General features: G+C 39.9%; 1 protein-coding gene across 3 annotated transcripts in view; it reads right to left on the reverse strand.

Annotated features, from left to right (window-relative positions):
* The window catches only part of Rab30 (RAS oncogene family member Rab30), a 97,431-nt gene that overhangs the window by 12,212 nt on the left and 70,654 nt on the right, over positions 1–14,565 (reverse strand). For 2 of the 3 annotated variants that reach the window (XM_071656262.1, XM_071656263.1), the window contains exon 6: positions 7,304–7,330. The exons of the other annotated variant lie outside the window; for it this stretch is intronic. In XM_071656262.1, the coding sequence (XP_071512363.1) occupies positions 7,304–7,330 (27 nt within the window). The remainder of the gene's footprint in view (positions 1–7,303; positions 7,331–14,565) is intronic. 3 annotated transcript variants of the gene reach the window in all.

Here is a 14,565-nt window from a genome sequence, read left to right on the forward strand (position 1 = left end):
CCAACATTCTCTCTTCTTTTCTGAAAACCTCTACAAATCTTCACCTTCGCCTCCACAAAATAATGATCAGACATCCCTCTAGTTGCACCTCTCAGCACGTTAACATCCAAAAGTCTCTCTTTCGCAAGCCTATCAATTAATACGTAATCCAATAACGTTCTCTGGCCTTCTCTCCTTACATACGTATACTTATGTATGTCTCTCTTTTTAAACCAGGTATTCCCAATCACCAGTCCTTTTTCAGCACATAAATCTACAAGCTCTTCACCATTTCCATTTACAACACTGAACACCCCATGTATACCAATTATTCCCTCAACTGCCACATTACTCACCTTTGCATTCAAATCATCCATCACTATAACCTGATCTCGTGCTATCAAAACCACTAACACACTCATTCAGCTGCTCCCAAAACACTTGCCTCTCATGATCTTTCCTCTCATGCCCAGGTGCATATGCACCAATAATCACCCATCTCTCTCCATCAACTTTCAGTTTTACCCATATCAATCTCGAGTTTACTTTCTTACACTCTATCACATACTTCCACCACTCCATCCCTTGCTCTTGTCCCCTCACTAACCCCTGACTTTACTCCCAAGACATTCCCAAACCACTCTTCCCGTTTACCCTTGAGCTTCGTTTCACTCAGAGCCAAAACATCCAGGTTCCTTTCCTCAAACATACTACCTATCTCTCCTTTTTTCTGATCTTGGTTACATCCACACACATTTAGACATCCCAATCTGAGCCTTCAAGGAGGATGAGCACACATATATATACATATATACACATGTACATAATTCATAGCTGTCTCTAGCTGTCATGTATAATGCACTGAAACCACAGCTCCCTTTCCACATCCAGGCCCCACAAAACTTTAAATTATACTTAATCGCTGTCCCCCATGTCAACAAGGTAGTGCTAGGAAACAAATGAAGAAAGGCCCATTCACTCATATACACATATATATACATAAATGCCCATACACGTGTATATACTTTAATATACATATCAATATATACACATATACATACACATGCACAGACATATACACACATGTACATATTCATACTTGCTCCCTGCCCTAGGAGACCCTCTTTTACTTCTTATGAGTCTACCAGTTGGGACCACAGGTCATAAAGCATTGTAATGTTAGGCATACATCTGTATGCAGAAAGAGCAGGGCAAATGAGTATTTAGTGTGCAAATATACCCTAGCTTCAATCAGGTGCTTAGATTACAGACCAGTCCTAAAAGGTGGATGAACAGCTGGGTGAACTGTGGGTCAATTGCTGCACCCATGCTTTGAACCCTAGAAGGCCTGTGTGTGAAATCACAGGCAGTAATGTTGACCATAACACTGAGGAAGGCCATAAAATCATCTTGCTTGTTGAATTATAAAGTTTCCTTCTGCTGCCACTTACTTTCTGTAATTGTCAATTCTAAGTTTATCTGGGTTTGACTTAACCAATGAATTAGATCTTCTTTTAAATGTTTTACAGTCTTTCCATGCATATTGCACCTAATATCAAATCTCTTAGGCTCATTTGCTGTATATCCATTATTTCTGTCTGATATCTTTTTGTATTATCCCAATAGACGGGAGAAAGAATATCGCTCCTGCATCTATTGCACGTTGTAGCAGGTAACTAAGAGGGGATATGTCTGGCTAGAAATCCTCCCATCCTGTATTACTTTCCAAAACAAAGAAGAGAGCAAGGAACCAAGTGAGGGATTTTCCTTCTATGGCTCAGTCATCTGTTCTTGACACTACCTTGCTCACGTGGGAAATGACCAGCCTGAATGAAAAAATCTTATGTTCCCTGAAATCGCTCCCAATTTCATAGTCCTGAATTTTCCTTACTGAGATGCTTTTAGATTTAATGTGCTTTTCTTTATGCCTTCTATTTACTGACATGCATACATCACCACATATCTTTCTTAATTCTTGGATATATAATTCAAGTTCTTTATGCCTCACAAATTCTTGATCATTAATTTTATAGAAGTGTCTGTATTCTTTCCAACTTGTTTATTTCTGTCTGCATAAAGCTGGCAAAACAACACAGTATTTCATATTGCTTCTTATGTATCCTCTGAACATTGTCATCATTTGCTTTGTTTCTCATTGTGAAAGTGCTCATCATTGTACTACTTTGAAAGCATCACCACATCAAGGTGTTCCTTGAATTCAAGTCTCTCACTTATGGTAACTCCAAAGTGTTTGGCATTGTTCTTACTCTATTTCATTCCTTTTAGGGCCTTTCCAGAAGGGAAGTGACATATTGTTAATTGTTCCAAGAACCATTTGTTCAGAGTACCTACCAATAGCAAGATTTTGTCAGAATGGCAGTGCTTGTGCATACTGCTCACTGCAAGTTTAGCTTGCTGAATTATGTTGTTTCTCTTCAATGCCACACCTTTATTGCTGTTACTGATTCAGGGGTTCACCAAGCACTGACTTCCATTCAATATGCGTTTTTTAGTTCTCATGGTAGTCCATTTACATAATTACAGCTACAACCATACTGGTAGGCTCAGCATGGTAAATACAAGTGAATTCTTATGGGTTGCCTCTTGCCACCCTCACTGAAATCCAAAGGTGAGCTCTTTTGATATGCAGAAATGCCTTAAGTCAAAAGCCACTATAATTAACATAAAAATATTATGCTGTGTGAGCTAACCATATAACACAGGAGAAAAACTCTCCCGAGCATGTAAGCTTGCTACTTTCTGCAACAGCCATGAAGGTAATTCTAATCATGATAGGAAAATTATCTTACGGCATGTATGCTTGCTAATTTCTGCAACAGCCATGAAAGTAATTTTAATCATAACAGGAAAATGATCTCATGATGTAAAAGAAAAAATCACTGAAATATCCAAGAGCAAGTGAGAGCACGGACAGATGTAGTTGACTCGGTTCATTATGCAGTGAATAAAAATTCTGCATGCAAAACTATGAATAATGTATATATACGAAAATTATGTTCATGAAATGTAATGAATAAGTGGAGTACCTAAACACTATGCAAATAAGTCAAGTCTAAAAACTCTATGGTGCATTATGAAACATTTTATGTTATCATTATCTTCAAAATTGTAAAGTGTAAATCATTACAAAATTAAAACAAATATATGAGTAAATAAAGTGCGTAAGACAAGGGAACAAATGGGAACTTCAGTGAAGGGGGCTAATGGGGAAGTGATAACAAGTAGTGGTGATGTGAGAAGGAGATGGAGTGAGTATTTTAAAGGTTTGTTGAATGTGTTTGATGATAGAGTGGCAGATATAGGGTGTTTTGGTCGAGGTGGTGTGCAAAGTGAGAGGGTTAGGGAAAATGATTTGGTTAACAGAGAAGAGGTAGTAAAAAGCTTTGTGAAAGATGAAAGCCAGCAAGGCAGTGGGTTTGGATGGTATTGCAGTGGAATTTATTAAAAAAGGGGGTGAGTATATTGTTGACTGGTTGGTAAGGTTATTTAATGTATGTATGATTCATGGTGAGGTGCCTGAGGATTGGTGGAATGCTTGCATAGTGCCATTGTACAATGGCAAAGGGGATAAGAGTGAGTGCTCAAATTACAGAGGTATAAGTTTGTTGAGTATTCCTGGGAAATTATATGGGAGGGTATTGATTGAGAGGGTGAAGGCATGTACAGAGCATCAGACTGGGGAAGAGCAGTGTGGTTTCAGAAGTGGTAGAGGATGTGTGGATCAGGTGTTTGCTTTGAAGAATGTATGTGAGAAATACTTAGAAAAGCAAATGGATCTGTGTGTAGCATTTATGGATCTGGAGAAGACATATGATAGAGTTGATAGAGATGCTCTGTGGAAGGTATTGAGAATATATGGTGTGGGAGGCAAGGTGCTAGAAGCAGTGAAAAGTTTTTATCCAGGATGTAAGGCATGTGTACGTGTAGGAAGAGAGGAAAGTGATTGGTTCTCAGTGAATGTAGGTTTGTCGCAGGGGTGTGTGATGTCTCCATGGTTGTTTAATTTGTTTATGGATGGGGCTGTTAGGGAGGTGAATGCAAGAGTTTTGGAAAGAGGGGGAAGTATGCAGTCTGTTGTGGATGAGAGAGCTTGGGAAGTGAGTCAGTTGTTGTTCGCTGATGATACAGCGCTGGTGGCTGATTCATGTGAGAAACTGCAGAAGCTGGTGACTGAGTTTGGTAAAGTGTGTGAAAGAAGAAAGTTGAGAGTAAATGTGAATAAGAGTAAGGTTATTAGGTACAGTAGGGTTGAGGGTTAAGTCAAGTGGGAGGTAAGTTTGAATGGAGAAAAACTGGAGGAAGTGAAGTGTTTTAGATATCTGGGAGTGGATTTGGCAGCGGATGGAAACGGAAGTGAATCATAGGGTGGGGGAGGGGGCAAAAATTCTGGGAGCCTTGAAGAATGTGTGGGAGTCAAGAACATTATCTCGGAAAGCAAAAATGGGTATGTTTGAAGGAATAGTGGTTCCAACAATGTTGTATGGTTGCAAGGCATGGGCTATGGATAGAGTTGTGCACAGGAGGGTGGATGTGCTGGAAATGAGATGTTTGAGGACAATATGTGGTGTGAGGTGGTTTGATCGAGTAAGTAATAATAGGGTAAGAGAGATGTGTGGTAATAAAAAGTGTGTGGTTGAGAGAGCAGAAGAGGGTGTTTTGAAATGGTTTGGTCACATGGAAAGAATGAGTGAGGAAAGATTGACAAAGAGGATATATGTGTCAGAGGTGGAGGGACCAAGGAGAAGTGGGAGACCAAATTGGAGGTGGAAAGATGGAGTGAAAAAGATTTTGAGTGGTTGGGGCCTGAACATGCAGGAGGGTGAAAGGCGTGCAAGAAATAGAGTGAATTGGAACGATGTGGTATACCAGGGTCGATGTGCTGTCAATGAATTGAACCAGGGCATGTGAAGCATCTGGGGTAAACCATGGAAAGTTCTGTGGGGCCTGGATGTGGAAAGGGAGCTGTGGTTTCGGTGCATTATTTACATGACAGCTAGAGACTGAGTGTGAACGAATGTGGCTTTTGTTGTCTTTCCTAGCGCTACCTCGCACACATGAGGGGGGAGGGGGTTGTTATTTCATGTGTGGCGAGGTGGCAATGGGAATGAATAGAGGCACTCAGTATGAATTATGTACATGTGTATATATGTATATGTCTGTGTGTGTATATGTATGTATACGTTGAGATGTATAGGTATGTATATTTGCGTGTGTGGACGTGTATGTATATACATGTGTATGTGGGTGGGTTGGGCCATTCTTTCGTCTGTTTCCTTGCGCTACCTCACTAATGTGGGAGACAGCAACAAAGCAAAATAAATAAATAAATATATACCTTAAAATACTTAGTATGATGAAGGTTAGGCACCAAGGGCAATGAAAGAATCTGTTTAGTCTGCTTTGATAAACCAGCAAACACACAACCAGCTGGTAGAAAGCCTTTAAATGTCTGCTCAGCACTAAGCAAGACAAATCTACACAATTTTTAAAAAAATTATAGTTATTTCCCACTTCAAGTTAACTGTTTGAATTCATATACAAAACCACCATACTGAGGACTACCTAAATATATTACACTTCTCTGTTTGAGGGTTAAAAGCCATTCAGGTTTTCTTGTCAGATATTCATGTTTGTCTATCTTTTTATTATGTTCCTAAGTATTACTCCTGATATGACATTTCAGTATCTTCCTAGCTAAGTAGATGCCTTCTCTTCACTGTCAGGCATACCATGTTTCTCTTCCTCATTCTAGATTGCAGAGTTTAAGCTTTTTCCACTGATTTCAGTAGCTCATGTGCTCTAAGCCATCGACTGTTTGTAAAGTGTTTCTATGTTCTTTCTAATATGCTAATTTCTATCTACTTGGCTGGTGACCACATAACACAGCAGCCTTCAATTTTTCTTCCATACATTCCATCCTCTAAATATTCAAAATATATTCTTTCCACTCTTTCTTCTATATATTCTATTTTTCTTCAATATATATTGTGATCATCATTAGCTTTCTTTCTTGTTCTCTTATCAATGTGTTCCTTAAATTCAATTTTTTTACTTAAAGTAATTCCTAAATCTTATATGTTTACTTCACTCTCTATTTCCTTCTCCTGGAGAACCACCGTATGAAGGTGATATATCATTAATTGTTCCACAACTTATTTGCTTAAATTTCTCCATACAGAGTTCCATTAGGTTCTCTTCTGCCCATTTGTATGAAGTACATTTCCTGGTCTTGTACAATCTTCAGAGTTCTTCAATACCTACCATTTTGCTTACTCTCACTTATTCTGCAGTATACCTGATCATACTCTTTGGTACATCCTTAACTATGTCTGATATCAATATTAAAAAAAGAGTATTGAAGCTAACTACTGTTCCTTGTAGGACACCTGAAAGCACATCTTAATCAGACATGGCTTCTGTCAGAAATCTTAATTGACTTTCCAAACAGACAGAGAGAAACTACTGGTATCCATGACGAGATTTTGGCATGATGACAAGTCTAGCACACAACATTCATCACCTGTCTTGCTAGTGGATGGCACTGTCTCTCTTGACTGCCACTCAAATTAATTCTCTTTTCTTTAAGCACTTGTAAAACATGAAAACTATCATTTTCTGTGGCTGTTTATTCTAAGGTTATTTTCATTCCTTCAGGCACTGTTTTGAACTGCATGATCATTCACTCATTTTTCATATTATCACCCATTATTTTTCATTTCAATATTACCATTCAATTTGTATGTAATATGGTATTTCATGAAGCCTGTAAGACACATACCTGTCTTAAATATGAAATATTTAGAAAATGTTTATATCTACTTAAATCTTTTTCAACTCAGTCTCTTTCAAATAACCATTAGAGGGAGAGAGAGAGAGAGAGAGAGAGAGAGAGAGAGAGAGAGAGAGAGAGAGAGAGAGAGAGAGATAGAGAGAGAGAGAGAGAGAGAATGTGTGCATGTGTGAGAGGTATATCATGACTGACAAATGTTAACACAACTCTTTTTGTTATCCAAGATCATCCAGTATTCTTTAGCTTAAGAGATGTACTGTGCAGGTGTCTTTACTTGAATGTATCATTAATTACAACTGTGCTCAACGTGGTTATTATATTCCATGGCTCTCTTACATTTCCCCTCCCTTTCTTACCCAACTGTCTGTTCCTAATTTTCTCTAGAGAATTTCATTCTCATTCTTTTCTTCTTCACTAGATATTTACACATTTTAAACACCTCTTTTCACTGATTCATCATTCATTAATAGAAAAAAAATATATAACATTTATCAAATGATAAAATTTGCTCACCTTGTCAAAATGTCCACTACGAACAAGCTGCATTTCCATAGTGAAAAGAGGAGATACCATTAGCCAAGAAGTTATTAGTTGAATGCATGCATTAGAAAGAACACCTGTGAAGAGCATCTGTAACAACTAAAACAAGAAAAAAAGTATGGAAAAAGGTTAGCTAAAGCAAACAAAAGTGTGTGTGTGTGTGTGTGTGTGTGTGTACTCCACCTGCCTGAGGTCACACCACAAGAAGGAAGAGTGGCTAATGGGTGCACCCAGCTGTGACATACCAAGGACAAACTGCATGGAAAAATATGTCAGTAACCAGCTCCACCAAAACCAAAAGAAGCTGTGGCAATTGCCAGCCATCAAGGGACCCCATCCTACATCAGGCTTCTGCCCCAAAGCAGCCCTTTATTCCTAGCTCCTAAGTGAAGTGCACCCTTGATATGTCCCCAGGCACTGTGCTGGGCCAAGTGTCCCCAAAATATCTTACATGTTCACAAACTTTTTTTGCTACTGAAAGATGATGGCCTAATCATCATCTCACAACTACTAATGCACACAAGTGACATTAATCCTATCCCTGGACCACCAGTATACTTGTACTCAGTGCTAAACGCCCATCACTAAAAAGTAATACTCCATCAGAGGCTACACAGGCCTTCAGTGGCACCACCTCCATCGCAAATCACTTCTGTCCATAGAAGACTACTCGGAAAAGTGAGAGTGAAACAGCCACTCAGAGCAGAAAGTTACAAAGCCTCTTCACAGACCATCACACTCCTAGCCCAAACTCAGAACAGTGAGCATGAAACAGCCACCCAGAGCAGGAATTTACAAAGCATATTCACAAACCATCACACTCCTAGTCCAAACACCCAACAAACAACAGCACACAGCATATAATCTAACTTTTCACAAACAAATTCTACATCTTTACAGAACCCTAATCACAAACTAAACATTCTACAACTCTACACCTATAACATCAAAAACAAACGCACAAAAATATTCAACCAACCCAACAACATAACATCCATAAAACCCTCATTCAAAACACTTCACTCACATATGGATCCACCCCTAAAGAAAAATGGACGACATAAATACGAAGGAACTCTTTCTTAACACATCCTCCAACCCATACCATTTTCTGACACCAAATAAAGTACAAAACAGTTTACAGACATAAAAACACCAGAGAAGTACAATTCATAAGAATAAAACTTTACTAACTACATCTAAGCACCTGTACATATTTTTTACCACCATATGTCCTTCCAGATATACTTCCTAGCAGCAAAACCTGACCAACATACCCAATACCTACTGCTATGATTTCAATGTCTACCATACCACTTGGCTTAACACTCACTCCTAAGATTTCTAAGATAGACTATGTACTCATACATAAACTGCATCCTTTCAATATCCTCAACCGATGCAACCATCCAACCCATTACCTCCAGTAGGCAGCCTGTCCAGACATTACATCAGCACTGCACACAAAGGTCAGCTGAAGCATGCTACATACATTGTCCTCCACCTGGCCCATTCAACCACCAAAAAGACTTATACACACTAAGGGAAGCAGACTGGCTATCCTTCATGCAGTACAACCAATAAAAGATAGTGAACATTTCCCTTCCCTAAATCATGCATTCTCAATCTACATCAACATCAACAATGAATCCAGGAAATCTGACAGGCATATGGAAGAAATAAAATCAAACTTCTCCTCACAATGTGCAGGCCTCATGAAAAATAGAAAAAATCAAAAAATAATTTACATAAAGAAGTATCATAAATAAGAAATACTAAAAAAAAATCACATAAAATCACAGAGCAAATCTGAACTCTAAATAACACAATCACTAACCTAACCACTGAAAGGCAAACTGCAAAAAGGCATTCCAGTAAACAAAAAGGCCCACAACAACCAATTATGGAGCACATTAAAGATCGACACCTATCACATCAATCTAGCACCCATTCATAAAGCAACTTTGACCAAATCCAATGGAATTCCTTTTCTCAATGAACATACAAAATTACTGACAAGGAACTACTCAAGAATCAGGCTTGAACCAACCAAACCCCTGAACAGGAAAGGCTCAAAAAACCTACACAACATTTACGAAGAAACAAAGTCTCACCCATCTTTCAATTCCACTGATACAACCTTATTTATTTTATCTTATACTTTGTCGCTGTCTCCTGCGTTGGCGAGGTAGCACAAGGAAACAGACAAAAGAATGGCCCAACCCACCCACATACACATGTATATACATAAATGTCCACATATGCACACCTATACATTTCAACATATACATACACAGACATGTACATATATACATATGTACATATTCATACATGCTACCTTCATCCATTTCTGATGCCATCCTGCCACACATGAAATGACACCCCCCTCCCCCGCATGCGTGCGAGGTAGCACCAGGAAAAGACAACAAAGGCCACGTTCGCTCACACTCAGTCTCTAGCTGTCATGTATAATGCACCGAAACCACACCTCCCTTTCCACATCCAGGCCCCACAGAACTTTCCATGGTTTACCCCAGATGCTTCACACGCCCTGGTTCAATCCATTGACAGCGCGTCGACCCCAGTATACCACATCATTCCAATTCACTCTATTTCTTGCACACCTTTCACCCTCCTGCATGTTCAGGCCCCAATCACTCAAAATCTTTTTCACTCCATCTTTCCACCTCCAATTTGGTCTCCCACTTCTCGTTCCCTCCACCTCTGACACATATATCCTCTTGGTCAATCTTTCCTTGCTCATTCTCTCCATGTGACCAAAACCATTTCAAAACACCCTCTTCTGCTCTCTCAACCACACTCTTTTTATTACCACACATCTCTCTTACCCTTTCATTACTTACTCGATCAAACCACCTCACACCACATATTGCCCTCAAACATCTCATTTCCAGCACATCCACCCTCCTCTGCATAACTCTATCTATAGCCTACGCCTCGCAACCATATAACATTGTCGGAACCACTATTCCTTCAAACATATCCATTTTTGCTTTCCGAGATAACGTTCTCAACTTTCACACATTTTTTCAACGCTCCCAGAACTTGAGCCCCCTCCCCCACCCTATGATTCACTCCCGCTTCCATTGTTCCATCCACTGCCAAATCCATTCCCAGATATCTAAAACACTTCACTTCCTCCAGTTTTTCTCCATTCAAACTTACCTCCCAATTGACCTGTCCCTCAACCCTACTGTACCTAATAACCTTGCTCTTATTCACATTTACTCTCAGCTTTCTTCTTTCACACACTTTACCAAACTCAGTCACCAGCTCCTGCAGTTTCTCACGTGAATCAGCCACCAGCGCTGTATCATCAGCGAACAACAACTGACTTACTTCCCAAGCTCTCTTATCCACAACAGACTGCATACTTGCCCCTCTTTCAAAACCTCTTGCATTCACATCCCTAACAACCCCATCCATAAACAAATTAAACAACCATGGAGACATCATGCACCCCTGCCGCAAACCTACATTCACTGAGAACCAATTACTTTCCTCTCTTCCTACTCGTACACATGCCTTACATCCTGGATAAAAACTTTTCACTGCTTCTAACAACTTGCCTCCCACACCATCTATCCTAAATACCTTCCACAGAGCATCTCAATCAACTCTATCATATGCCTTCTCCAGATCCATAAATGCTACATACAAATCCATTTGCTTTTCTAAGTATTTCTCACATACATTCTTCAAAGCAAACACCTGATCTACACATCCTCTACCACTTCTGAAACCACAATGCTCTTCCCCTCTGATGCTCTGTACATGCCTTCACCCTCTCAATCAATACCCTCCTATATAATTTACCAGGAATACTCAACAAACTTATACCTCTGTAATTTGAGCACTCACTTTTATCCCCTTTGCCTTTGTACAATGGCACTATGCAAGCATTTCGCCAATCCTCAGGCACCTCACCATGAGTCATACATACATTAAATAACCTTACCAACCAGTCAACAATACAGTCACTCCCTTTTTTAATAAATTCCACTGCAATACTATCCAAACCCGCTGCCTTGCCGGCTTTCATCTTCTGCAAAGCTTTTACTACCTCTTCTCTGTTTACCAAATCATTCTCCCTAACCCTCTCACTTTGCACACCACCTCGACCAAAACACCGTATATCTGCCACTCTATCATCAAACACATTCAACAAACCTTCAAAATACTCACTCCATCTCATATCACCACTACTTGTTATCACCTCCCCATTAGCCCCCTTCACTGATGTTCCTATTTGTTCCCTTGTCTTATGCACTTTATTTACCTCCTTCCAAAACATCTTTTTATTCTCCCTAAAATTTAATGATACTCTCTCACCCCAACTTTCATTTGCCCTCTTTTTCACCTCTTGCACCTTTCTCTTGACCTCCTACCTCTTTCTTTTATACATTTCCCAGTCATTTTCATTATTTCCCTGCAAAAATCGTCCAAATGCCTCTCTCTTCTCTTTCACTAATAATCTTACTTATTCATCTCACCACTCACTACCCTTTCTAACATCCCACGCTTCTCATGCCACAAGCATCTTTTGCACAAGACATCACAGCTTCCATAAACACATCCCATTCCTCCCCACTCCCCTTACGTCCGTTGTTCTCACCTTTTTCCATTCTGTACTCAGTCTCTCCTGGTACTTCCTCACACAAGTCTCCTTCCCAAGCTTCATCCCAACCTATACAATTAAAACCTTAAGGAATTCTCCTCCAACAGGCCCTGACAAACAATAAAACTTTCATATAAAATACTTTGGCCATATATTAAACAAGTGCCCTCCTAACTCAAGTCTAATACTCCATTCCACCAGACATACCCCCGTCAGAAGCCACACTGCACATACAAGTCACCCATTCCAAAAACACTACAAACTCTATTTCAACATATCCTATGACCATTCCCACAATGCACCTACCATAATATGGATACAAAACTTGTAACTTCCTGCCCTATAATCTCTTCACATAGACACACGCACATCACTACACTTAATGACCTATGGTTCTGCAGGAACCTCATAAAGAGAAGAAACTCCTGGTGAGGAAGTTAGTGAATATACATACCTACATATATATATATATATATATATATATATATATATATATATATATATATATATATATATATATTCTTTTCTTTCTTTTAAACTATTCGCCATTTCCCGCGTTAGCGAGGTAGCGCTAAGAACAGAGGACTGGGCCTTTTTTGGAATATCCTCAACTGGCCCCCTCTGTTCCTTCTTTTGTCGACCCCGGTATACCACAGTGTTCCAATTCACTCTATTCCTTACACGCCTTTCACCCTCCTGTATGTTCAGGCTCTAATCGCACAAAATCTTTTCACTCCATCCTTCCACCTCCAATTTGGCCTCCCGCTTCTCCTTATTCCCTCCACCTCTGACACATATATCCTATTTGTCAATCTTTCCTCACTCATTCTCTCCATATGTCCAAACCACTTCAACATACCCTCTTCTGCTCTCTCAACTACACTCTTTATTTCCATACATCTCTCTTACCCTTTCATTACTTACCCAATCAAACCATCTCACACTGCTTAGTCCTCAAACATTTCATTTCCAACACATCCACCCTCCTCTGTACAACTGTATCTATAGCCCATGCCTTGCAACCATATAATACTGTTGGAACTACTATTCCTTCAAACATACCCATTTCTGTTCTCCGAGGTAATGTTCTCTAATACCACACATTCTTCACTGCTCCCAGAACCTTCACCCCCTCCCCGACCCTGGGACTCACTTTTGCTTCCATGGTTCCATCTGCTGCTAGGTCCACTCCTAAATATCTAAAACACTTCACTTGCTCCAATTTTTCTCCATTTAAACTTACATCCCAATTAACTTATCCCTTAACCCTACAGAACCTAATAACCTTGCTCATATTCACATTTACTTTCAACTTCCTCCTTTCACACACTTTTCTAAACTTAGAAACCAACTTCTGCAGTTTCTCATTCGAATCAGCAGCCAGATTTGTATCATCAGCGAACAACAAATAATTCACTTCCAAGGCCCTCTCATCCCTGACAGAATGGATACTCTCCCCTAGCTCCAAAACTCTTGCACTTACCTCCCTAACCACCCCATCTATTAACAAATTAAACAACAAGCATCAGCAAGGTAGCACCAGGAAACAGATGAAAAAAGACCCATCCACTCATATACATACAAGCCCATGCACATATATATACAAATACACAACCATATACATATATATACTTGCATGTATTCATGCCTGCCTCCATCCATTCCTGGAGCCGCCACACCCTGCGTCAGCGAGGTAGTGCCAGGAAAATTAAAAAAAAAACTACATTCTTTCCCACTCAGCTATTTTCCCCATTAGTGAGGTAGTGCCAGGAACAAATGAAGAAAGGCCAAACTTGCTCACATCCATTCCCCCAGCTGTCATGTAATGCACCAAAACCACAGCTCCCTAACCCAAAGACTTTCCCATGGTTTACCCTAGATGCTTCACATGCCCTGATTTAGTTCACTGACAGCAAATCATCCCAATTAACATATATATACAAATACACAACCATATACATATATATACATGCATGTATTCATGCCTGCATTCATCCATTCCTGGAGCCGCCACCCTCTGCGTCAGCGAGGTAGTGCCAGGAAAATTAAAAAAAAAAAAAAACTACATTTGTTCACACTCAGCTATTTTCCCCATTAGTGAGGTAGTGCCAGGAACAAATGAAGAAAGGCCAAACTTGCTCACATCCATTCCCCAGCAGTCATGTAATGCACCAAAACCACAGCTCCCTAACCCACAGACCTTTCCGTGGTTTACCCCAGACGTTTCACATGCACTGGTTCAGGTCACTGACAATACATCGACCCCAGTATAACACATCGTTCCAGTTCACCCTATTCCTTGCATGCCTCTCACCCTACTGTAAGTTCAGGCCCTGATTGCTCAAAATCTTTTTCACTCCATCCTTCCACCTCCAATTTGCCCTCATGCTTCTCTTTGTTCCCTCCACCTCTGACACATATATCTTCTTTGTCAATCTTTCCTCATTCATTCTCTCCATATGCCCAAACCATTTCAACACATCCTCCTCTGCTCTCTCTACCACACTCTTTCTACCACCACACATCTCTTACTTTTTCATTACTTACTCGATCAAACCACCTCACACCACATATTGTCCACAAACATTTAATTTCC

The sequence above is a fragment of the Panulirus ornatus genome, chromosome 62 (assembly GCF_036320965.1).
Source record: "Panulirus ornatus isolate Po-2019 chromosome 62, ASM3632096v1, whole genome shotgun sequence".
Taxonomy (NCBI): Eukaryota; Metazoa; Arthropoda; class Malacostraca; order Decapoda; family Palinuridae; genus Panulirus; species Panulirus ornatus.